Genomic DNA, 12,806 nt, shown 5'->3' with positions numbered 1-12,806 from the left:
CCAATCGATTTATTTTTTAACGATCTATTCATTGGTGTAATCGATTTAAGCTAATAACCCCCAACAAATAAACGCCCAATTTCCAATTGAAAATATTCATAGCTATTACCCTAATTTTAAAATCTGAGAATCAAACAACAATTTGAACATGTTATTGAACTCCAAATCAGTCATATAATATTCCAAAATGACCATGACAAGATTATCTACAAGATTCTAGCATCAAATCACACAAACAACATCAAGAACAAAAATTCATATTTTAATCCATAATTAATTTGAATTAAAATAATTAAATCAGGAAAATACCTTGATTTTTGGGTAAAAACTGATGATTGATTATGATTTTATATTCCAAGAGCTTCATTTTGATATGCTGCACGTCCGAATCGGAGTTCGATAACGCCTTCGTTTGCGCGTTTGATTTTCAGGAACGTATCAGTTTCTAAGGTTTTTCTCTGTATTTACTGTATTTTTACCGGTTGCAAACGAATAAACGAAATAAATGAAATAAGAAATAGGCTATTCATATTTACGGAATATTGGTTCGTTCTGGATCATTTTGGATCGTTAAATTAGTTGCTTAGTCGCTAAACAAAACGATCCAAAAATAGATTACTTAGCCGTTAAGTAACTATAAACACTACAATTTAATACCAGATTTGGATAATTATCAAAACCGAGCTTTTATAAAATAACATATACGAAAATAATGTAATAATATCTCGTCTCTCGAGAACACGGGTTTTGTTGATTTATCGAAATGGTTATCATATCGAAAATTTTACGCCGGGACGCGCACGGGTCAAACCGTAAACCGGATCGAAAAAGTCAAAACACGGAAAATGTCCGGAATTACCAGATTAGGTTAGGAAAGAGTTTTCGGAAGAGTTTCGGATTGTAAAAACGCAAAAACAGTTGAGGTTGGATGATTCCCGGCTTTATAAAATAATTTTGTAATTATTTAGAAAAAATTAATAAATCCATAAATTATTATAAGATCATATAACAGTCCAAAAATTACCAGAAAAATATCAAAATTATCTATATTTTATTCTGGACATATAAAAATTAGAATACTTAAAGAATATCACATATAAACAGTCAAAACATCACTTCAATTACCATATAATTCACTAAAATTCATATAAAATCACATAAACAATTCCAAATAATAATAATAATAATATCTGAAAATATGGGATATTATACTAACGCTCCGAGCTTATTTAAGCTCTATAAATTGAAGACTGCTAGAAAAGGTGCAGCAAATTAGGCATGTCAATGGAGCGAAAATCCGATCCGGCCTGATCCGATCCGAGGTCATTTTAGCGGATATGGATCGACCTATTAAAAATCTGATCCGTGATCCGATCCAATAAGAAATATCTGATTATAAATGGAGCAAATATGGATTTAGGCTGATCCGATCCGTTAATAACTCGATCCGGTTATATATATATATTATAATAAAAATATTTTTAATAATTCTAATTTTAAACATATTATCTTCGAGTCAAACTCCATTATCTATATTTCGTTCGGCTCAGTCCCAAGCATACAGTCCATTTCTATAACCTCATTTCTATAACCCTAGTTCTTTTACCTTTTAGAGCCGCATAACCCAAAGTCTCAATTCATATAACACTTCCATTTCGCAACATCAATTTTTTCATAGTTAGCATTAAAATATTGTACAACTCGGTATGTTTATTTCAAAAGGCGAATTTTAGTTTGTAATTTATTTTTGATTTTCGTTGTATTTTACTTATTTTTTAATATTTTTCGGAATTGTAAATTTTAAATAAATTTTGTAATAAGTTAAGTTAAAAAAAATAATTATACATAAATGGAGCGGATATCCGATTCGAAATCCGTGATCCGAACGGATCCGCATATGAATCGGCCTATAAAAAATTCGGAGCCGATCCGATCCGATCCGAATCCGAAAAAATAAATGAATATGGATATGAATTTAGGCCGATCTGATCCAAATCTGATCTATTGAGAGGCCTACACCAAAGTAAATAGAGCATGACATATTTAGCTTCACTAGTTAATGTCATTAAGAAGGGGATCACTTGCAAACAGAGCACCTGGATGGTCTGTTCCTAAACGTTGTTGTTGTCCATAGGCATATGCTCTTCGTGAAGGTCTAGTTTATGAATTAATAAGTTACTATAGTTATTATATTGTTAAACATGTAAAAGGGTTAATTTTGACAAGCGTGGTGAACAAAGATTAAAAATATTAATATCATTATTCATATTTATAAATTGTATGCAAGTGTAAATAATTATGCATGTACTTATTTCTAGAATAAAATATAAAAAACCAATATTATTATAATTGTACGCTTGTGGAACATATTTTCTTACATAATTATAATTGCAATTATAATAAAACTATATAAAATAAAATCTTACATTGAAGGAGCTACAAGGAGTATAACATTATTTTGCAGACTACCCTTATATATATTGGTTACTGCTAAAAACGAAACAGATTTACAAAACTTTGAATAGTTTTAGCAAATGCACAAGCAGCAATTATAATGAAAAGAGTAGATATGACACAAATAGTAACCGCAATATTTGACAAGTGAGGTAGCACAGCATATGTGGCAGTGATAAAAGCCAGCATCATTGCTATAACTGAGATAGAATTGAACAGAACACCAATGCCTAGCACTGCCACTATTTTCAAGTTGTCTTCAGAGAGTGTTGCGAGGAAGTAGAGGAACAATGAAGACAATGAAAATAATAGAGCCAATGCATCCGCTACAAGAAATGTTTTGAAAGGGGTGTTTCTTAAAACTGCAGATCCCTCTTTATCATCAAAACCACCGGGCATAGCAAATCCAGCTGTCAAGGCTACAGTTGTTATGAGTGCAGCCACTATCATATGAGTGTTCATCACTGTTCTATTCTCTTCAAGTCCTCCTTCCGGCCCCATTTTTTTATATTTCTCCTGACCTTGGTAATACCTTTTACGATAACGCCACAAGTTCCAATATTTTTTAACATCGTCGTTTCTATTAAAAACTCTTCTAACTATTGCCTGCAACAGAGATACAATTTTGAGTAATTAAAATAGCAGTTGCATATTAGAGTATAGAAGAAATTTAAAATGTACAAGTTGAGGTAGATCTAAACAATGGGAGAGGGGGACAACGGCTAATTAGAAAAGCAGTATGTAAATTTTCAGGAAATCACATGTATTCATGAAATCTTAAACTATAACAAACATATAAGAAAGGCAGAATGATGAGGATAAATTTGATAGAACTAGTAATTAGTAATAGTTCTTGTAGGTACCTGCTCAGCTTGTTCGGTATCAGTCATCTGGAGTACATCCAAGGGAGTGAAATTTTTGTTGTTTAGTACTTGCCAATCAACTGCCGCCCTTGCATCCATGAGTCTCCGGTAACTATTTCCTGACTTCGTAATCAGGTGAAGAGGTGTATATCCATCGTTATCTCTTTGTATTAAAAGATTATTCCATTTTGCAAAATTTAGCGATAAAATTAAATTGACCACCCCATATTGCTCTTTCTCCACTGCAAGGTGAAATACATTTTTACCATTTCCATCTGCAATTTCCCAAGAATCAGGATAATAGCTCAAAAGTACACGCATCACATCATCGTGTCCTTGATATGCCGCTACATGAAGAGGTGTTCTCTTGTGTTCTTTATCGGGTAGATTTCCCCCAAATTTATCCACGCATAATAAATCTTCAACTATTTTATGAAGATTATTATATGCCGCATAATGATATACCGTCCATCCGTAATTATCCGCTTCTTTCGTGAGATCTTTTTTCTTATCCAGTAAAAGTTTCATGCTTCCTGAATGATAATTTTGTAAATGGGTATATAAAGAAAAATTCACACTACATAGATCATATCATATCTGGCTAAGATAGTGTGCCGCATAGTGTACATTTCTGTGACAGAAAAACTGCTACCAAAGTTTAAGAAAAAAATCTTAGTAGACTAGCTCTCAAGCATGTGAAGGATATCCATATTGAAGTTATTTCAAATTAATTCCAAAATTATAATCTTTTAATTTATCTCCCAAAAAAAACCCATAAACCAGTCTAGGGCTGAGCATTCGGTTGGTTCAGTCAGAAACCGAACCGAACCGAATTAACCGAAATGATAATTTTTTGCTAACCGAACCAAACCAAACTTATGCGCAAACCGAAAACCGAACCGAATTATTTCGGTTAATTCGGTTCGGTTTCTGAAAACCGAAATATTTGAAATTTTGTCAAAATAATTTAAAATGAAAACAAAAAATTATTTGAAATGTTAAAAGAATACATATTATATTATATTATATTATATATGTAAAAAATTGAAAATACATACATTCACCAATTGAAGATACATATCGTATGTTTTTTTATTTATATTTACTATATTGTATTATATATATATAAATAAAATATAATTCAAAAATATATATATTTAAATTTCGGTTATTTCGGTTAAACCGAATTAATTTTTAGATTAACCGAACCGAACCAATATTATTTCGGTTAAAACCGAAAAACCGAATTAACCGAAATTTTTGAAAAAATTCAAGCCAAACCGAACTAAAATTATACGGTTCGGTTCGGTTTTTCGGTTTCGGTTCGGTTTTGCTCACCCCTAAACCAGTCTTAAAAGTCTGGGTTATGAAACACAGGGGCACAAGTATATCGAAATACGCTTGTGTCCGTTAATATATTGGGAAAAATTGCCAATTGTATATCAAGAAGAGTTTGAATGTTACACAGATTTTATACAAAAAATACAAAATTATTCATAAAATTACATGTAATAACTCATAAGTATCGATTGAAATGGTCTATACTCCATATAAATAACATCAACTAAAACATATTAAAACATGCTATCTCAGTTATCAAGACATTTTATAAATCTTAGTGAAACAAATTTTGCCGGATGAGCTAGTAAAACTTAGGGGTGTACACGGTTTGGTCAACCCGACCAATCCAAACCGAACCGACCCTATTTCGGCCGAACCAAACCGATTTTTTTCAACCCGATATATAGTTGGGTTGAAAAAATGTCAACCCGATTTAATTGGTTTGGATATGGTTTTCGATAATTTTAAACCAATCCAACCCAACCCGATTAAAATATATATGTACATGCTAATAAGTTAATCCAAAATTATGTTTAGGCCATTTACATAGATTCATATATCTCTAACTCTAAATGTAACTTATAACCTCCGTGTTCATAGTTCATTTCGTAATAATAATAGATGTTTGATTAGTGTTATATTTTTTGTATTTATGATTCATTCCAATATTTAAAGCGTAAGCAATATTATTAGTACTTTTGATGTCGAAAATTAGATGCTTAAGACTATTTAATATGGAGGATTGTAATATTGTTTTGAACTATTTTCAAGTGTTTTAAACTTTGAAACCTTATGTTTTATTATAATTTTTATATTAATTTTGTATATTTAATAAACCGATCAAACCGAACCAAACCGAACAATACAAATTGGTTTGGTTTACAAATTTAAACGGTTTGGGTTGGTTTGAAATTTTGAAAACCCGAACTAATTGGGTTGGGTTGCTAAATTCTCCCAACCCGCCCAACCCGATCCGTGTACACCCCTAGTAAAACTAATTCAGATTAAAAGCGGATGAAATTCGAATAAAAATCGGATAAATTTTGGCTCGGATTAAATTTCATTCGGATAATTGCGGATCATAATTTATTTATTTTTTCATTTTGTAAGACTTAATTAAATGTATTATTTATAAAATAATATAATTTACTTTTATATTAATTTGTGATTAAATAATTATATTATCACGAATATAAAATATATTTAAGTATGAAATTTTCTTATTTCGGATATATTCGATTTGAATAATATATGATTCGGTTTTGTTCGGTTCCAAATGTATAATCGGATCTAATGTTTTGGATTACTTTGAGTTAAATTTTTGGTTCAGGTCATTTTCAAATCAATTTAATTTAATTTTCAGATAATTATCGAATTATATGATTCGGATTTCAGATCGAATCTCGAATTCATAGAATTCGGTTCTGTTCTTCAAATCTGACCCATTTAGCCCTATTCACAACCCATTTAATATTATCATGATAAATGAGTTGAAAGGTTCACAACCGATTTAGTTTCCAGCTGGAGTTTAATAGTCCTTTCACAGAGGAGGCAAACTTGTAAATTGATCGCAACAAGTTTTTGCTTGCTTACTAGTTTGTGAATGAAAATCATGAACAGATCAATTATTAAATCAGCTAGAAGCTCTGGTCACGAACATACTCAAAGTTCCATTACTAGACAATTTTGTATTTGTTAACCATGAAGCCGAGCTATATTTATTTCATGCAAAATATAAGTGGCAATAACAAGGGGTAAAATTGAAATTATGAAAATGAGAAAAAATCACTAATTTTGGTATATCAATCAAATTCTAAAAGTGCTATATAAATATTTGAATACTTAAATTTATTATTTTATTTGTTAAAAATTAAGGAAATTGTTAAATAATATGCTCCACGTAAATTTAGACTTCATTTTAATATGTACTTATTTGTATACACATAAGTTTACTATTAAAACTCCATCCTATCATGAATAATTATGTCAAATGAGAGTTTAAACACTAGCTCCTTCCCTAGTTATATTTTATCTTGAATTTTCTAGTAGTCAAATTGATTAATTTTATGAGCCCGTAGGATTTACCCAGTGCGCACCCAAAGGATAGCGCCTGTGGGTTATCTACAATAAAAAAAATTGATTAATTTTTAATTTAATATTAAAAATTATTGATTAATTATTTTTAAAATTTGCAAGATACATTATATTTAGACTAAATGTACTTTTTAATTATATATTTCTTTTATTATTCTTTTCAATTATATGGCATGGGACCGGGAGGGAGTAATAACATTTGGAGTTTATTTAACAATCAGCGAAACAACTATGAGTATATATATATATATATATGAGTTACTCCAATAGAAACCAATTTAGAATAGAAACTAGAAATCAGAAATCACAATATTTTTTTTAAAATTACTTCGAAATATAACATATATAATATGCAAATCGATCGTTGAGAGATGAAGAAAAATACAGTGAAATCGGATTTTAAAAAAAACTTACGGTTTTACGAGAAAAATCATATTAAAAACGGAGGGGAAAAACTGAAATTAATTTTGGGAGGGTGCAAAGTAGCCGGGAGGGTGCAAAGTAATTGGGTGGGGTGATTAAAGTAGTTGGGTGAGGTGATTTAAGGGGGACCATTAGATTAGGTTCATCTAATAGCTTTAGTTCCTAGTTTCTATTTTAATACTATATTTGATCATTCCTATATATATATATAGACAAGTGCTCAAATACAAACCAATATTATAATACACAATACAAACCAATAAGAGCCACATGTTTAATCTCTTTCTCTCTCTTATGTGCATTATGTATTATTTTCCCTTCACTTTTTATTTGACTTTTTCCGTTAATTGGTTAACTTTTTTTAAAAAAATAATTTTACCATATTTTTTTCCCTCATCAATTTGCATAGCATATTTGCAATATTTTGACGAGAAATCAGTATTTAAGCTTAACTGAATCACTAAGCTGAAATCAATACTATTTCAGGAACCAGTAGATTTTAGTGATTCTCGTAGGCATAATTACTGATTTATCGCTGAAATATATCAAATATGGTATTCATACTGTTGTTGGAGGATGTAGAAAAATAAGTTAGATTTTAAAAAAAAATTCACCAATTAACGGGAAAAATTCAATTAAAAATATAGGGAATAAGGTGGAGTTGCGTGTGGGATGATGTAGTTTGTATTTTAATTTAGTTTGTATTGATGTAAGACTCTATGTGTATATATATATATATATCTACAACTTGCCTGTGTCTTTGTCCAAAACGGCAGCATGCAAAGCGGTTCTCCCGTCAGGACCACCAAATGTTGGTGATTCACAATAGTGAAGAATTGTTCTGATTATATCGGTGTAACCCCTAGTAGCTGCCAAGTAGACCGGAGTTTCATTATATTTATTCTGCTGATATTCATGGCTCGGATCTTCTTTTACCAGGACTTGAACCACGGTGTGGTGATTGTATCGTACAGCTGCGTGCAAGGCAGTTTCATGTTGTACATCTTTTCTTCTCAACAGAGTTTGCACGACCGTGGAAGTTGTGTTTTCGGGATTATCAAGCGAAGATTTGGCTGTAGCAATGAGCTGTACGACCACATCATAGTGTCCATATCTTGCTGCCAAGTGAAGCGCAGTCTCGCCTCTAGAATTGATCTTTAATAATAGTGATTTATAGACACTTAGAATCTCTTTCACACATTTTATACTCCCGTGTTGGCATGCAAGATGAAGCACTGTATTACTCGTAGGTGTCCGTTGCTGGTCAACGCTAAGCGTATCATTTTTCTGCTTGAGATCATCAATGGAATCACAAGTAACAGCAGCATACAATACAGAATCCATGCAATTCAATATGTATCTGATTGATTTTGTGTAAAAAGCGTAAAGCTAGGCAAGAATGTGTATATATGGTTTCTTAATTAGTAGCGAAAGAAGTCTGCAATTAAAGTCTGTAACTACAGCAATGATTTTATAGCAGCAGTTTGCACTGTGCAGTGGGGGACCGTAGCCACTGCATTGGATGAAAAGTACACTCCCGTAACACCCCTATATTTTTATAATTATTTTTAGTTGGATTATTTGATTTAATTATTTAATGTCAATGTGTTGTAATAAAAATAGTTTGTGTAAGTTTATTTTTACAATTATATTCAGAATATTATTTTAAGAGTATTAGTTTCAAAAAATAGTAAGGCTTTAAAAAAAAGTTAAGAATTTCAATAAAAAAAGAGGAAGAAAGAAAAGTCAGGGTTTGCTAAGAAAAATAAGGGTTTGCTTTACTTTCATCAGAGAAGAGAGAGAAAAAGAAAATAGATGGACATGCAGATGAATATCAAGAACTTTTTGGAGGGTTATGAACTTGGCGTTGGTGGAATTAGGGTTCTTCTGATTTGGGGTTCTGAAATCGTTGTTAATATTCTCGATAACTAAGATCTCGAGGTACGGATATCTTCTTTGTCCTCTTACTCTCCGTTTCCGTATTCTTAGTTCATTTTATACTATCTTATTTCTTGGTAAATTCATGTCTGATTCGTTATCTGTTAGATATTGTTGATTTCGGTGTTTTCGGAAAGGTCTTTTAATTATCTACAACTTTGTGCTTCAATTCTAGTGATCTGAATTCTTCTAAAATATGTATTTAATTCTCTGTTTATTGGATTGTTGTGATTCTAAACTCATCGAAAATCTTATTTGATTATCTTCATCTTTCGTTCTTTACATTTTCTGAAATTTTACTTGTAAGTATTTCAAAATCTGAAATTTATGAAATTGGTGGGGTCAAATTGTGCTTGTATGTTCTAACTTCTTAAATTCATAATAAATTGAATATTTGTTCAAATATTATGAGCAATACCCTTCTGGAAATCTCTTTTCGATATCTGCATTTTGCTTTTATAATCAGCCGCTAAATTATGTGATTTTGATGTTTTAAACATCAAAATACTACTGTAATTAGGGGCTGATTTTGTTCAGCAGTCCACAAATATGTCTTTTCTGAATTCGTCACTTGTTCGTTTTTAATGAGCCTTACCATTTTGAAAAAGGTCTCGGAATTTCCTACGACTTTCGTGTTTCGTACTTTTTCATTTGAATTCATCTTTATGCAGTAATTTGGTATTTTTTGGAACTGATCGAATTTGAGCTTATCAGTAATTAGTGATTTGTTATTTTATTTAGTTTCGTGATGTTGAGTTATAGTGTTTTGAGGTTATTTTAATAAATTTATATATGATTTTGGAAATGTAAGATATTTGAGTGTGTGATCTTTGAGTATTTATTTTGATTTATTTATGATATTGTATGACTTGATATTTATATGACTTGGGAGTTTGTAAGACATCTGTCGCGAATGGATAATCTTGTGCTTGGCACCTCCTATGCGGTGTAATTAAATTATATTGGCGTGTCACCGAAGTTGTGGGACACGTATAGCCATGACTATTATGTTTATGAGTTGGCCTTTTGGGTAACACGTGCTTATAGCCGTGCAAGCCCCTGTAAGATATTGGGTAGCATTTGTTTTGTGCTGTGCAAGCCCCTGTAAGTTTTGATGACTACAGATTTCTATATTACCGAAAATGTAGTACATCCTGTAAGTTTAAGATTACCTCTCATGTTCGTATGTAAGCTATTTTGTATAATATTTTATAAGTGTGAAAATATGTGTATGAGTATGTGTAAAAGTATGTGTAAGAGTATGATTATAGTTTTTCATTTGTGCTTTCGATTATATTATTTAGGCTTAATGACCTTTTTGACCTTAACGTTTGCACCAGTGTACCCATAAACCCCTTAAGTTTAAACCCGTATCTTTTCGCCACTCGGGTATCCAAAATGTATCTTTTTAACCTTGGGCCGAGTTTTTTAAAAAAAGGCCCAAATCGGCAGGGTTATTTAAGTCATTTAACAGGCAAGACATATAATATATTTATACAAACAGATTTACGAACTCTTTAGCCCCTCCCAACTCCTCCACTTCTTGAAATCAGGTTTGGAATTTATAGTTGCTAATCCTTGTCCTTGTACTGATGGGATATTTGCTTGTCCTAGAATTGAGCCATTTTTTTGGTTTGTGATTAATGCGTATTGTAATGTTGGGAGGCTTGATGATGCGGTTAAGATGTTTGATTGTATTTCTAGGTTGATTGATGGCAAGGCGAGTGTCGCATGGTTAAGGATCGGGTTAGGCCGGATGCGGTTACGTTTAATATGTTGCTTACTGGGTATTGTAGGAATTATAGGTTTGATTTGAGTTTGCTGTGAATGAGTCATTTGAGAGATTGGCAAGATGTCAAACATGATATTTTACTAGATGTAGTGTTTGAAGACCTTTTGTTCTATCCAAATAAAGTCAGCATCTAAAATTGTACAAATCTACGGTGGAAGAGGTGCATGTATGGGGATGGCCTTTGCAAACTTCTGGATTGTTTACACCTACATTTTCGTTGAAGTCCTATACTGTGTTGTCAGGAAGAGTTACTGAGGTATGATTCAGACTGATTTCTGAACTGCAGTCCATTAAATTTTGTTATTTTTTTGTGATTTCGATTATTATAGTGTGCCTGAGGTCATGTTTTTTAATGGCAAGTAGCTTAAATTTATGACCATTCATTTTATAGTGGTGAAAGGCATATGTCATAGCCTATTTATTTATTCGAGGATTTAACTCAACTCAAATAAGAATGTAATAAGTAAATAGTGGATCTATCGTCAGAGAGATCTCACAGAGTAACATCTGTCAAAGGGTTAAGAAACATTATTCATCTACAGACTTGAAGACTTAATTCACTGGAAGAAGCTCAAGAGATTGATCAAGCCTCAGTGATATAAATCAAGATTGTGGATTTAATCAAGTGACAGAGATCTCGTCAGGGTATCAATTAATTACAAGGATTTAGTCTGAAGAAAATCAAAGTATCAAAGTCAAGACATGAAGAAACGTCACGGAAGTTAGTCACTCATGAACCAGACAGTACATCGAGTGTCAACGTTGAAGTGGTGGAATTGATTCATATATTTCAGTGATTTTCAGAAGTTTTACAGGAGAATGGATGCTGCTCAGGGTTAGTGTTAATTCTCTATTAATTAATTAAATCATATAATTTAATTAAGAAAATAAATTAAATCTGCAAAGATTAATTTATTGATTAATTAAATTAATTGATTAATTAATTCAGAATTAATATTAAGGTTTTTCAGAATTTTAATTGATTTAAAATCTGTTATTAATTCAAAAAGACAACTGATTGAATTAGTATGACAATCGGTATGACAATCAATAGTCATACCGAAAGTCATGCTAATTCAAAAGGATCGTCTTATCAGATTTTTTATTACATTAAAATCTATTATTAATTTAGTAAGACAATCTGATTTTAAACTACTATGACAATCGGTATGACAATTGATAGTCATACCGAAAGTCTTGTTAGTTCATTCTGATTGTCTTGCCAGTTCAAAGAGATTGTCATGCCAGTACATTCTACTCGACTGTTGGATTAAAAGAAGCAGAAGAAGCAGTTCATTAAAAAGATCATACAGAATACACAATTCAAGAACACAGCAGAAACAAAAAGCAAGACATATCATTTTTCATCTGTTTTATTCAAGATCAAAATTCTAGATTGTAAAGTTAAATTCAAACCACTAGAATTATTTATCTTGTTCTTGTGTAACAATCTAGCGGATCAAAATCCCTAGAACTTAATCTCAAATCGCTTATAGCATTTGATCTTTTTATTGCAAAAATAGAAAAAGTTCATGTTGAATTTATTCTAGATTTGTGATAATTGATTTGAGATTAATCCCTTGTAAACGATACCGTTGTTGTAACACCTTTCAAGTTTAATAATAATTTTATTTAACTTGAATTTTGTTTCACATTTTTATTCCGCATTTTATTCGATTAAACGGTATTGTTTGTATTCAACCCCCTTCTACAAACATATTGAGACCTAACAAGTGGGCTAATGGAAAGGCCGGATATGTGATCCGAAGAGCAAATGATTCATGGACACAAGAAAAATGGAGTGCTTCGGTAGTGCAGTTAGAGCGAAATACATGGATTCTCGAGTATCAAAGAAGTTTAGTAATAGAGAATGGAAGATTGTTTTCAGCAGTTTTAGAGTG

The 12,806-nt window shown here is 31.4% G+C and overlaps 1 protein-coding gene across 1 annotated transcript; it reads right to left on the bottom strand.

Annotated features, from left to right (window-relative positions):
* Nucleotides 1–2,325: 2,325 nt before the first annotated feature.
* Nucleotides 2,326–8,632, bottom strand: LOC141672076 (protein ACCELERATED CELL DEATH 6-like). The gene is made up of 3 exons (XM_074478575.1): nt 7,924–8,632; nt 3,318–3,846; nt 2,326–3,060 (listed from the first exon to the last, which is right to left on the bottom strand). Exons 1-3 carry the CDS (start codon nt 8,517–8,519, stop codon nt 2,491–2,493), a joined length of 1,695 nt encoding a protein of 564 aa, XP_074334676.1. The 5' UTR covers nt 8,520–8,632; the 3' UTR covers nt 2,326–2,490.
* Between the last annotated feature and the right edge of the window lie 4,174 nt (nt 8,633–12,806).

Source organism: Apium graveolens, chromosome 7 (genome assembly GCF_009905375.1).
Source record: "Apium graveolens cultivar Ventura chromosome 7, ASM990537v1, whole genome shotgun sequence".
NCBI lineage: Eukaryota > Viridiplantae > Streptophyta > Magnoliopsida > Apiales > Apiaceae > Apium > Apium graveolens.
Note: the sequence above shows the minus strand (reverse complement) of the source record. Positions and strands in the feature narration are given on the sequence as shown.

Bases quoted from the DNA above. Each gene is read 5' to 3' on its own strand.
- LOC141672076 (XM_074478575.1), bottom strand. From the start codon at position 8,519: ATGGATTCTGTATTGTATGCTGCTGTTACTTGTGATTCCATTGATGAT. The intron at 3,847-7,923 runs GTTGTAGATATA...TCATTCAGGAAG, and splicing joins TTGGACAAAGACACAGGCAA to CATGAAACTTTTACTGGATA. The intron at 3,061-3,317 runs GTACCTACAAGA...TCTCTGTTGCAG, and splicing joins ATACCGAACAAGCTGAGCAG to GCAATAGTTAGAAGAGTTTT.